We start from the raw sequence: 13,452 nt of genomic DNA on the forward strand, positions 1-13,452 counted from the left end.
GTCCTTGCCACAGCTGCACAAGCCAGCCCCTTCCTTGTGCGCAACTGCCAGCTGGGGGGCAACTGGGCCCCTTGGGACTATGCTGCTTGCCCACGGCTGCACAGGTGGCAGGGCATGTAACCCCTGAGCCACTCCCTGTGGGGGTGATCTTTAGCTGGCCCTTGATGCCCAGGAGACACGAGCGGCATTGGAGCTCACACACTCTGGACTCCCAGCCAGGCTCTCCTCCCCACTGTGCTATACCAGCTGTAGGCCTGGCTGCCCACCCGTTCACCCCCTCCTCCATCCAGGTAAGCAAGAGGTTGAAGGATGCATCCTAACCACGGAGGGGGCAAAGTAGGGCCAGTGACAAATGGCCTGGAGAGTCCTGAGGGCCAGATAGAGAAGTTTGGAGGGCCACAGTGGTGTGTGTGCACGCGCATCTTGAGATGGTTTTCCTTCACTAACTTAAAATGTGGCACGCCACTTCTCCTGTATTTCAGGACCCTCATGCTTGCTCTGCTGGGGGGGGAGTGGACGTTTGCCCCAGAGTCCTGCCCCCATGGCACCACAGTGCTGAATCTGAGCAGACAAGTCCATGTGGTGATAACCGTCATCGTATCCTGAAACAATTCATGTGGCCACTAACATGTTGCTGGTTTTGCCTTTTGTTTAAAAGGTGTGCTCCTAGATCTCACAGGTGTGGTAGGGAAACCTGCCTATCAGTGGCTGCTGGTGGCGCCATGTCAGCAGGGCAGTGGAATCCATTCTGGGTTTTAGTCTCCTTGAAAGCTTGGACTAAAACCCAGAGCGGATTCCACTGCCTTGCTGACATGGCGCCGTCACTGCTGCCGCGTGGGTAGTTTTGGCTGGATGCCGGTGGTTTGCAAGCTGTATTGGAGTCTGGGGGACCTGAGATTCCTCAACAAGAGGTCTTCCATTAGAACTCGATAATAATTGGCGAACAAGCTTCTCTGAAAGAGTGAACTGGCCCACCCACTCTAAATCATCCTTTCTCATGCGTAACTGTGGCTGGTGCTTCTTAGGAATCTTTAGTGGTATGCTTGGGATCCCCAAGGTAGAAATGCAGGGATCAATGCGCAAATGAGTTGACATGGAAAAGCTGCTGTTCGTTTATCATTATGAACTCAGTATTTTTCACATTCACTTTCTGCTTTGGATGCGGGTCTGTAGAAGGACTTTGTTATGGGGTCAGGGAGGAAGGGGGAACGGTGTTTACAACAGTTTAACCTGGGTTGATTTCTTCTTTTAGAACTGCTGCTCGTGTGATAAGCTGTGCCATGGGGAACGGGATGTGTACAAAAAAAACACATGCCATCACGTGTGAAGTAAGCACGTGTGTTTCCTTTTTTGCCCCATTGTCTTGTTTGCTCCACTGGAAAGCCAAGGGGATCATCTTTCTGGAACTCAGCAGATCTCCATCTTCTAAGCTACTCCTAACCGAAAGGGCTGCCGTCTGTGATGGGACACCTCCCCATTGCTGCCTAAATTGTCCTCCATCCTTCCCCTCCTCAATCACGACTCTCTGGCTGCACACACACCACATATTTAAAGCATGTTACTTTACCCCAAAGGATTCTGGGAACCATAGTTTGTTAAGGGTGCTGGGAACTGTAGCTCTGTGAGGGGTAAACTACAATTTCCCGGGAATCTTTGTGCTTTGGAAGAGGCTGTGTACACGCTCTACATACAGACCTCCGGCTGTCTTCTTGAGGCAATGGTGGACACAAGTTGGAATGTGCCACGTTGGGTCTTTGTTCAGCCAAGGGTGTCATGGATGTAAAGACAGTTTGATTAATGAAGCTAATTAGCCTGAGGTTGTTTGGGAGAGGGTGCATAAAGCACAGGCACAGGCAAGGCTGCCTTGGACAGAGCCAAATCGTTGGTCCCGCCAGATCAGCTTTGTCTCCCCTGACAGGCAGTGGCTCTCTAGGGTCTCAGGAAGAGATACAGAGCCCCCTTCCCCAGCACCCTCTATCTTTAACTGGGGAGACTTTGGATTGAAGCTGGGCTTCTCATAGGCATTGGCTGGCCACTGTCCAAAATGGAATGCAGGACTAGATAGGCCCTGAGTGGAGAACGTCCGGGTCACATGTCTATTTAGGCTCAGCACGGGTCCCAGTTTTCTCCAAACCACCCCACGTGCAGTGGTGGGATGGTGACCATTAGGACTGGTAGGGTGGAAGGCAGGGAGCCTAACAGTAGGTGGCGCCAGAGCCAACAACTGGCAGAGTCAACTCATTCTAGTTTTGTCCCCATCCTCCTCCCTGCTGAGTTCTTCACAGGCAACACTGAGTCTACACCGACAGTCAGTGCCACCCAGGGTGTAGTCATTCAGGGTCCCAGGGTTTTTTAGTCCCCTTTCTGTTTTGGGAGTAGGGTCCCAGAAGGGTCCCTATGTCTCCAGTGTCCTTTCCTGATGATTGAAGCCAATAAGAGTGAAAGGAGATGAGTCAGCCACTGAGAAGACTCTTCTCAGTAGCTAACACACTTCCCTTTCATGCTGATTGGATCCTAGGGGTGTCTGTTGTTGTGGGAGAAGGCATTAACAAGGATCACATTCTCAACTCAGCAGCAAAGAAAAAGGGGGGATGTGTGGTTTTGTTCCAGCCCAAAGCCAAGAGTAGTAGGGCAGATGGATGGAAAGAATGAATGTGTGTGAGGTGGTACTTCAGCTTTTAATGATGTTCTATATTTGTCGTGCATGATAAGGTGAAATGCAAATGAATATGCCTAAGAGTGTTTGTGTGTGTATGGTTGAGTCAACACCTTGGGTTAGGATCAGGAATTTCTATGCTTAAGGTTCCTCCTAAAACCTATAAGCTCTGCCAAAATGCATTTACTCGAAGTCTTAGCATGACAACCAAAAAGGAAAACTCAGCAAAGGAAGTTCCTTACTTTACAGCATCTTAGTACTTTTGCCCGCACATACCTCTCCCGCTGTGGTAAATGCAGGCCACGCTGTGCGCACATGCCTGTCATCAACCAAGATGGCGGCAGGGGCATCAGCTCTTTACAGAAGTCTCGGCCACCATCTTGGTTGATGGCAGGCATGCATGCAGTGCAGCCAGCATTCACCCCAATGGGAGAAGTAGGTGGGGCATGCAGGCGAGCATTGTGGGCCTGCACGGTTGTAGGAGTGTGTGCCTGGGAGCTCCCTCTTTGTGATCTGCGGCAGGGTCATGAGCTGATCCTGCCCCAGATCGCACAACAGGAGTGCTACCCACCCCAAGGAGGGGCCCTTTAGGGGCCCTTGGCCAGGGCCCGACCTGGCTGCCCTCTGGCACCAGCCCTGGCTGTATATATGCCATGTTGGATAGAAAGGTTCATCTATTGAATTTCTACTGGATCCTACCATAGCTAGGAAAGTCACAGTTGTCATGATGGGGGGGGGGGAAGTGGTGAAATACAATAGTGTCTGTGTGAAAACAGAGCTGTCAGCAACCCCAGTTGGGCTCAAGAACATTAACTCCATCCTAGACAAAACTCTGTAGTAACAAGCTGACACTGAAAGTGGTATTCCATGCTCTGTAGGAGAAGCAGCAGCACATTCATTCATGAGCGTCTTTGAGAGCAAGGTGACCCTGGGATTCTGCAGGAGGGAGTCGGTGCGGGGAGGTCTCATATAGACAGAGAAGACAGCTTGGAGGAATCTGCAGGATGGAAACACCTGTGCCCCTAACACCTGTGCCAGGCCCTTGCTCTGTGCACTCATTAATGGAATATAATAAGCATTTCAGGATCTTAGTCGTGAATGCAGATTAAAATTCTCACTCTGCTCATGAACACTCCTTTAAGAGGTAGGGAGGGGGTAGGAAATTAATATTCTTGCTGCTCTTTAATAACCATCTTGACTGTGAGGCAGTTAAAAGATTGTTAAGGGCAACTGATCTGGGATTAAGTGATCTTGCATATGCATGCTGACACATACCCGGGGTGGTAGGCTCTCCCTATCCCTGCAGTATGGAGAAAGAGTGAGTGGCACACCGTCAGAAGGTTGGCTGAACCAGTAGCTTCTGAGCATCACAGTTGCTATGGCAACTGAATCAGAAATAGACTGTCAATCTCCATCCAAGTTTGCCTTAGGGCTGGTGTACCGTATTATCCACACGGAAGGCGGCTGCTCTTCACACCCAGCTGAGAAATCTAGCCACCCACAGCGGGCCACTGTTGTGAGGGGAGTTGTTTGACACAAGTGGCAGATGCTCCCGGAAATGTCTGACTGCTGGCATGGAAATTCTCCACTGCGTTAGGGTAGCCTCCAAGTGGCAAAAAGAAGGCCCCATGTAGATAATATCCAGGCAGGTGCATAGGCTACCTCTGAGCATTAAAAAGAGTAGCATCTCCAAATAGGGCACCAGTAGGGCCCCTTAGCCCCAGAGAAAACCAAAAGGGTGTCTGATGGGAAAAAAGAGAGTTGTAGGACAGGCTTTGAAGGCAGCCATGGAAGAACATCAGAAGAAGCCTGTTAGCACATACCCATCGAGCCAGAAGCTGAGCATTTTATTTATATTTTTACATTTTTGAAAATCTCACTTTTCTTCCATCATGGCACCCAAGGCTGTGTACCAGTCGAGGCTGGTGGCTCCGATGTCAGTGGGGCAATGAATCTGCTCTGTGTTTTAGTCGGAACTTTCAAGAAACTGTCCAAGGTGCTCAAGCCTCCATTGCAGTGTACATGTGGTTCCAAGATGAATCACCCATCCATACACTGTCAAGACCCAGACTTCAGGACAAAAGGTGCCTTTGGATCTAGCAGAACCACAAAGATTTCTGAAGGACCTTTGCACATTTATACTTGACAAAATATCTGCCTTACACATTCTTCTTTTGCGAAGAGAGTGAAGAATATAGGAAGCAGACTTATGAATGCAGATGCAGCATGTGGGCCCATCTAGCTCAGTATTATCCACACCCAGGTGTGGGGAATGTTTTTCAGCTGGAGGGCTGCATTCCTTTCTGGGTAACCTTGCATGGGCCATAGGGCAGGGGTGGGCATGGCCAGAGACAAAAGTGGGCGGAGCAATGGCGATAAGTTTTACCTTTGTACAATAGGCTTAATTTCTGCACGCAGCCACACCCCTCTCTGTCCTCCATCTAGGCAAGCAAGAGGTATTACCAGAGTTCAAGAACTTATCCCAGCCAGGCAAAAGCACTCTGGGGCAGTGGGGAAGCAGGACCCATGAGGGTTGTGACTTGGGGAGACAGCCTTTCCCAACCAGTGTGCCTCCAGATGTTGTTGGACCACAACTTCCATCAGCCTCAGCCAGCATTGCCAATGGTCAGAAAAGATGGGAATTGTGGTCCAACAACATCTGGAGGCGCACTGGTTGGGAAAGGCTGTGGGGAGAGTTCTGAGGGCCTGATATTTGGCCCCCAGGCCTGTGGTTACACAGACAGTTGCTGACTCTCGGGTTTCAGACAGGGAGACTTTCCCAGCCCTACTTGGAGATGCCATTGGGGACTGAACCGGGGAAGTTTTGCACTCAAGGCAGATGCTCTCCCACTGAGTTGCAGCCCTTCCCCAGTAGGGCCAGTAGTCAAAATCTTCTCCATAGCTGCCATCCCCATGGAAGGATATTGGGAAATGGAAGGATTTTTATTTCTTTGTAATGCTTATAAGCCGCCTTTCAAGATCATATAGCCTTTCCAAGGCAGCTTACATAAAATAAATGCCGCTTCAAAATATACTTTCCTCATCATTGGCCACACAAATCCTTCTTTTAGAAAAAAAGGAAAAAAGATGCACACTCCCGCCATCCTCAAACCTCTAGAGAGCTCTGCAAGTGTTGTGTAAAAAAAAAAAAAAAAAATCTAGCATCGCTATTTATCAGAATTTGTTCATATTAAGAAAGCTGTTCAGCACATTTCCAGACCAGGAAACTGGGCTATTTTCATGGCTGCCAGATGGGTGAAACCTGGAGGGGCTTGTTTAGTTATTATTAGGTACAAATTCGGTGCACACCAGGGACTGGAGCGCCTTGTGAGACACCTCTCAAAAGAGTACAGATAGAAGATACGAAATATCAAAGGGGGGGGATCTCACTATTGCTCAGACCCCCACCCTGCCAATGAGATGAAGCCACTTCTCAGGGCAGGTGGGCTGGCATAGGGGGGCATCCAAAAGGGCGAGCCTGGCTGAGTGCCGGAGCATCTGTTTTGCATGCAGGAGGTGCCCAGTTCACTCTCCACGTGGGGCGGGGGATGACTCCCCTGCCTGAAACCCTGGAGAGCCGTTGCCCGGCAGTGCAATGATACACAGCTAGATGGACCCCGTGGTCTGACTCGGTATAAGGCTGTGTCCTGCATTCCTACAGGCTTGTTAGAGGATTTTCACAGATGTTGCTTTCAATCTTGGCCTCGATATTGGTTTGGAGAGGCACAGTTTGACTGTGAGCTCCTTGGATGGAGCGTCAGGACCTTCCTGGAATTAGGTGAGCAGAGGAGGGAGCGAAGCTTGGACCCTTCAGGTGCTGCTGCTGGTCCTTAGTTGCTGCCTCCCAGCAGAGCTCTTCTTTGTGAGAGCATGTGCCCCACCGCTCCTCTGCTGAGGCCACTGCCTGGTGGCTGTGCTGAGAGTGTCGTCGGCAATAAGTGTCTGGGCACGACCGCAAGGGCACTTGCCCTTCCTGAGCATGCTCTCTTGTTTTGCTGGGGAAGAGAAGGAGGTTACTCTGGATAGGGCTTTCTCCGATCCTGTTCAGTCCGTTGCTTCAGCTTGGTACATTGCAGCTTCCCACGTGAGGAAGGGCTGTCGCTCAGAGCATCTGCAGAAGGCTGGGGGTCAATCCCCACTGGCATCTCCAGAGAGGGTTGGGAGAGACCCCTGCCTGAGCCTCTAGAGAGCCGCTCACCGCCAGCATAGACAGGACTGAGCCAGATGGGCTGACGGTCTGGCTCTGAATAAGGCGTCTTCTTTGGTTCCTTGCGTTGGACGTGTGGCAACTCCTAGCTGGTTCTCTTTGCACACCTAAGGAGAGACAGAGAGTCCTCCAACCCGCTCAGCTGCCTAACCTGTGTTCCTCCGTCTGTCTTCCTGACCAAGCGACACTCAGCTAAACTCTGCTCATTTTACCAACACCTTGGATGGAGTGGGAAAGGGGACAGGGCCTTCTTTTGGCCCCGCAAGGAGCCCTTGCAGTAGTGGGCGGGTTGGAGACCCGAAGGCCTGCCCTGCCCCAAAGCAGTCTGCCTCCAATCCTTCTGCAACCCAGGCCCCTTGTTTTTCAGAAGCGGGGGGCTGCTTCCTCCCCGCTTTGGGTATCCCCTCCCCAATGCATATGTGCAAGCTTCGATCAACACATGCCCAGAGTATGCACCCAGCCCATCTCCTTGCTCCCCCACCCCACTACCACCACCACCCACAGTGGACCGTGTGCTTGCTGGGAGAGGACTCAGCCCTCAATTCCTGGTACCATGGAAACGCCATTAAAAATTGCATTAAAAAGAAATAAAACCAGGAGCTCTATGGCTGGGCACAAAAGGAGATCAGGGGGAGAGAATCTGCATGCGTGCGTGCGCGCACTGAGACTAGGTAGCCCCCTTCACTCACATTGATGCAAGAGCAGAGGGAGAAAGGGAGGTGGCACGGCTCTCTGTTTCCACCAGCCCAACCCAATTCACACGCCTGATCCAGATACATGCAGAATCAACACATTTCCTCTCGGGGCTTTTTCTTTTCATAGTGTTGATGAAACTGGTCCCCCTCCTGCAACAAGAAGGCAAGGAGAGGCCATAGTGGACCTGGTTTGTTTAATAGACAGGGGCTCTGTGCCTTTAATATCTGTGTGGTAGGCAGAAACTCAGCAGGTGAAGCTTCACCCCAGCATGCAAAAATGCTTATTTTTTTGCTTTTTTTTTCAGGACAGAGGGAGAGATAAAGTGGGCTGCTTTTGATTGAATTCTCTCTGACATAAAAGGGTATTGGGTCAGGGCCTTGAAAACAGCAAGGTCTCCCACCCCAGTACCTCTCACATCCCAACCGTGGCACGCAGGTGCTTCTAGGCACGCAGCTGCCTCTGGCCATTGTGCTGGGTGTGGGGGAAATGATGGGGTGGTTGCTAAGTAACTACAGGAGGCAACGTGTGCCACAATCCCTGCATTTTAGGCAGAAAACGAGGGCCCTTTCTGTTTCAGGCCTGCTTTGCCACCCTCTTGTGGGCCAGTTGTGGTTCTCTTCCTCATCAAAAGCATCTCCTCACCAACAATCCTGGCTTTAGAGCAAAGGGAAGGGAAGGGCCGCCATAGCTCAGTAGCAGAGCACCTGCTTTGCCTGCAGAAGGCGCCAGGTGCGACCCCCGATTGCATCTCCAGGTAGGGCTGCCTTTAACCTTGGAGAGCTGCTGCCAGTCTGGGTGGGCCGTACTGAGGTGGATGGGCCAATGGTCTGATTTGGTACCGGTGTTCCCACTCAGTAAAAATGGCCGTTTGCGTTGCCACCTCATTCTGTGACTGCCACTGATGGGGCTGGAGCTGAGAAGCCACTAGGGTCCCTGGGCTTGAGAAGACATCCTGGAGGGCAGGTGCTGTTCTCTGGGCCTCAGGTAGGCTCTGCTGCACCTCTCCCCACTTATTATGTGGAGGGGAGGCTGGGGAGTCACAGTCCTTCCCCCCCCACACACATATACATACACACACGAACATTGTCTACCCGCTTCCCACCCTCCATGTCCCAAGAAGCAGACAGAACAGCCAACAGCTAAAAAATACCCCTTCCATTTTATTTGGATTTCTGCTCCTCCGCTCAGGTGATTGACAGGGCCGCTTAAATACATTCTCAGCCAGAGCCGCTCATCTTTGCTCCCCACACCCTGCTGGCTGGGAAACGGGGGGCTGCGCAGGGCCAGGGAGGACAGGTCTGCAGCCTTCCAAAGCTGACACTGACGCTTGGCTTGCAGCTTCAGGGAGAGGGGGCAAGCAAGCCCTCTCGTGCATACGTGGCCACCTCGCTTAGGACCTCTTCTCTTCCCCCTGCCCCCCCCGGTGCTTCCGTTCCTGTTTCCCCAGCCTTGCTGTGTTCTCCCATTTGCCAGCTGACCCTCCTGTGGGGCTCCCTGCCTTCCCCTTAGTCTTGCACAGCCACCCTGCAAGGCGGACTCGACTCCTGACCCATGCAGGGCTATGCCCTCCCCACCACAAGACCCTGTTTCCTGAACCCCTCTCCCCACCCCACCCCTGAAAACCACCCCAATGTAACGACCAAGCCTAATCCACCATCCTCGGGCCATCTACAACTCAAGCGCCTCGGTCAACCAGCGGCTGTCTCCGTAGCTCTGCCAAGAGAGCAATCCCTCCAGCGCAGCACTCTGCACCTTCTCCCCCCCCCCAGCACCTGGATTTTGCAGCTGGCTCAGCTAGCTAAATTGTGCATGAATGGATCATCCCACCACTTCTCTCAGTCAGCACCTTGCATTTACACTGTGCTACCCACCACCACCCACCCACCACCCACCCAGTGTGTCCTCCCTCTGGCCAGCCTGCCTTTAGCCCCCTCCCTGCCCAGACGCACCACAGATACCTCTGCCTGGCCTGGCCCAAGGAGCAGCAGCAGCACGCCAAGGGCGTTGGGAATGGCCAAGGTAGGCTTCTGGCTGGCCTGAAGCAGGGAAGGAGGGCTGTGGGGCTGGGAAGGGACAGACTGGCCTGAGCTCCAAAAGGGTTTAACCTCCAGGAGATTTGGCACAGTGGCTGGGGAGGGGAGGGGGGCAGGCTGGCCACTGAGCAGTGGGCGGCAGTAGCAAGGGGGCGAGAAGGAAGGAGCCAGGCCGCCCCTCGGGTATCTCCAGATCACAGATTGGTTGGTTGACACGTCCAGATTATGAGTGGCAGAGGAAGGGCGTATCAAAAATACAAAAAGGTCTCGTGGCCTGCTCTGCCCCGAGTGAAGTCTGCTGGTTTCTCAGTTTGGCACCGGTCGATGCTGGAGGAGCCCGCGGCGGTGCTGATGGGATGTGTGTGTGTGTCTGTGGTGTGTGTGTCTAACTGGCTTTTTTTTTTTTTATCAAGAACACTTAAGTTTAAAACCTTTACAAAGGACAAAACACGGCGTCTTCCATTAGTGTTTTAAAGAACTAAAAGATCTGCTTAAAAAACGTCTTTTGGAAAGAAACGGACAGACAGGAAAAGTTTTCTCTGCAAGATGAAGAAGAGTGTGTGGGGAGTCACCCAGACAGCATCTATTGGGCCCAGCAACAAGTCCAGGCTATATCCAGGACTCGGCACCGGCGCTTTGGGTGCCCAGTACCAGACCACCCATGTCGGGTGCCTCCTGGGGCACGGTAGTGCCAGTAATCCCAAGCCACTGCCTCAGCGTGGCAACTCAGCCCACCAGAGCTGCTTCTGCATGGCACTGATTGGTAAATCTCTAGCAGTAATGAGGGAGTGGCAGGCAAACTCCGTTCCAAAGGTGCCAGTTAGGCCCCCCCCCCAAGAATGGTCACATGGCTCCGGGCCGCTTCCAACAGGCCCAGAGGACATCTGCTCTCCTCCTGGGCAGTGTCTGGCTGGACTCAGAAGCAGAGAGTGGGATGGCTCTTGGAGAGAGCACAGTTTTGGCTTCCTCGGCCGGGCTACGCTCCACTTAGCCAAGACAGCCCCTGCTGGGCCTCTAGGAGAGTCAAAGCACTTGATACAAATGAAATCCCCAAAGAGCGAGTCAAGGGGAAGCTCGCCATGTCTGACCCCGCAGCGCCAGGTCCGGTGAGGGTGGAGTGGCATGTGCGCGGGAGTGCGGGCGCTTGGGCAGCTATACCCGGGTTGTGGAGTGTGAGTGCGGGAGCCCAGTACTGCTGAAGCTGGCAGCAAAGGTGTTGTAAGGATGCAAGGTCTGTAGTCCCACCAGGGAGTTGGGGATCATGGTGATGGTGTTGGGCGTCATGAGTGGGATGTCGTCCGGTGAGCGGCGCAGGGTGAGCGTGTAATCGGGCAAGGCGGTGAGGCGGAGGGCCTCGTGGGGCTGCACCGCCTCACAGTCGCTGTGGTGGGTCTGGTTGGCTTGCAGCGAGGGCATCTCCTCCTCCGGAGCGTGCCCAATGTCATTGGCGGCAGTGGCACGCTGGGGGCTGGGTTGGCGGTGCGTGTCCTGACGGCGCTTGTCCTTGCGGTAATAGAGGGCGGCGAAGGCCAACACGTTGAGGAAGAGCAGTGAGGCGCCCACGGCGATGGTGACGCTCAGCTCGGTGGAGTAATCCCGGGGGTTCTCAACCAGCAATGTGCCTGCCCCGTCCTGCTCTGGGTTCCACTTTTCCTGAGAGCCCTCGCTGGTGTAGGCAGTGGAGATGGCTGGCCGCTTGGTGCTCCAGGCCTTGCCGTTGGGCCGACGAGTGATGTGCGAGTTCTGGGTGGTGTCAGGGGGTGGCACCTTGGTGGTGGTGGAGGTATAATGGAACATGTCGTGCAGGTTGTACAGGTGCGGGACCAGGTGCTTCCAAAAGGCAACCTTGGTGGCACGGTAGTGGTCACGCACCCGTGGCTTGAGGCCGATGTGCAAGTAGAGCTGGTCGCGGGGGTTGTACTTGGACCAGGCTACCTCTTCGAAGCGGTTGGCCTTGGTGTGGATGAATTTGGTGTCCTGGGGCACTGGCTTGTTGGGGTCCCTGAAAGAGAGAGTGAAAGAGAGCATGAAGTCAGCAACAGGTTACATAAGAAGAGCCCAGCTACTGGATCAGGCCAGTGGCCTATCAAGTCCAGCATCCTGTGGCCATCCAGATGCCCCAGTGGGACGCCCACAAGCAGGCCCTGAGTGCAACAGCAGCACTCTCTCCTCCTGCAGTTTCCAGCAACTGGTATTCAGAAGCATACTGCCTCCAACCACATACTACAACTGGTGCTCAGAGAACATGGCTCTTGAGGGAGAACAAAGCTGGGATGAGAGTTACCCGATCTCAGAACCCTCCAAAACATACGTGCTCATCTTGTGTCTATCCAAGGTAGCTGAGGCCACAACAGATATGAATATGGCTAATTCAAATGAATTAGGCCCTAGAAAACTGGCTCTTTAATCTGAATTCAGTCTCGTGCATGGATGAGGAAACCTTTTCAGCCTGAGGGCCACGTTCCCATCTGGGCAATCTTCTGAGGGCCGCATGCCAGTGCTGGGCAGGGCCAGAGGCAGAAGTGGGTAGAGCAATGAATGTAAATTTTACATTTGTACGGTAGGCTAGTTCCTACACACATAGCCCCATCTATCTTCCATCCAGGCTAGCAAGATAATCAGCACAATCAGGGTTCAAGGACACATCCTATTCAGGTAAAAACACTTGGGGTGCAAAGCCAGTGAGGCCTGCGGCCTGCAGAGAGTTCTGAGAGCCAGATAGAAAGGTCTGGAGGGCCACATTGCACCCCTGGGGCTGTGGTTCTTTACCCTGATCTAGCAGATGGATACAAGGCTTTTCATGAGAAGCCGCCTTTTGACGAACCAGATCATTGATCCTTCTGGTTCAGCATTGTCCACTCTGATTGGCATTGGCTCTCCAGGGTTTCAGGCGGACAGACGTTTTGCCCAGCCCTTCGACCCAAGACCCTTACAACTGAAGAGGCCGGGGACTGAACTTGGGACCCCCTTGCACTAGGCGGCAGTAAGACCACTCCTGAAAAAACCTTCTTTGGACGAGGAAAATTTCAGCAGCTACAGACCAGTAGCAAATGTTCCATTCCTGGGCAAGATCTTGGAACGTGTGGTTGCTGTCCAGCTCCAGGCGCTATTGGATGAAACTGATTATCTAGATCCGTTTCAATCGGGGTTTCGGCCCGGTTTCGGCACTGAGACAGCCTTGGTCGCCCTGTATGATGACCTATGTCGGGAGAGGGACGGAGGGAGTATAACTCTGTTGATCCTCCTTGATCTCTCGGCGGCTTTTGATACCATCGACCATGGTATCCTTCTGGGGAGGCTTGCGGAGCTGGGAGTTGGGGGTACTGTTTGGCAGTGGTTCCGCTCCTACTTAGCGGGTCGTCTCCAGAGGGTTGTGCTTGGGGAACATTGCTTGACACTGTGGGCTCTGTAATGTGGAGTCCTGCAGGGGTCGGTTCTGTCTCCCATGCTTTTCAACATCTATATGAAGCCGTTGAGTGCGGTCATCAGGAGCTATGGAGTGCGTTGCCACCAGTACACTGATGATACGCAGCTCTATTTCTCCTTTTCATCCTCTTCAGGTGAGGCTGTCAATGTGCTGAACCGTTGCCTGGCTGCGATAATGGACTGGATGAGAGCTAACAAACTGAAGCTCAATCCAGACAAGACTGAGATGCTGCTGGTGAACGGCTTCCCTGATCGGATGGTGGATATACACCCTGTCCTGGATGGGGTTACACTCCCCCTAAAGGACCGGGTTCGTAGTCTGGGAGTCTTTTTAGATCCTTCCCTGTCACTTGAGGCCCAAGTGGCATCGGTGGCACGGAATGCTTTCTACCAGCTTCGGCTGGTGGCCCAGCTACGTCCCTATCTGAGCAGGG

General features: G+C 53.1%; 1 protein-coding gene across 3 annotated transcripts in view; it reads right to left on the reverse strand.

Moving 5' to 3' along the window:
* Positions 1–9,607: 9,607 nt before the first annotated feature.
* Positions 9,608–13,452, reverse strand: part of NLGN3 (neuroligin 3) — a 54,955-nt gene continuing 51,110 nt past the window's right edge. For all 3 annotated transcript variants that reach the window (XM_061598266.1, XM_061598265.1, XM_061598264.1), the window contains one exon: positions 9,608–11,594. In XM_061598266.1, the coding sequence (XP_061454250.1) occupies positions 10,745–11,594 (850 nt within the window). In that variant the 3' untranslated portion in view covers positions 9,608–10,744. The remainder of the gene's footprint in view (positions 11,595–13,452) is intronic.

The sequence above is a fragment of the Rhineura floridana genome, chromosome 16 (assembly GCF_030035675.1).
Source record: "Rhineura floridana isolate rRhiFlo1 chromosome 16, rRhiFlo1.hap2, whole genome shotgun sequence".
NCBI lineage: Eukaryota > Metazoa > Chordata > Lepidosauria > Squamata > Rhineuridae > Rhineura > Rhineura floridana.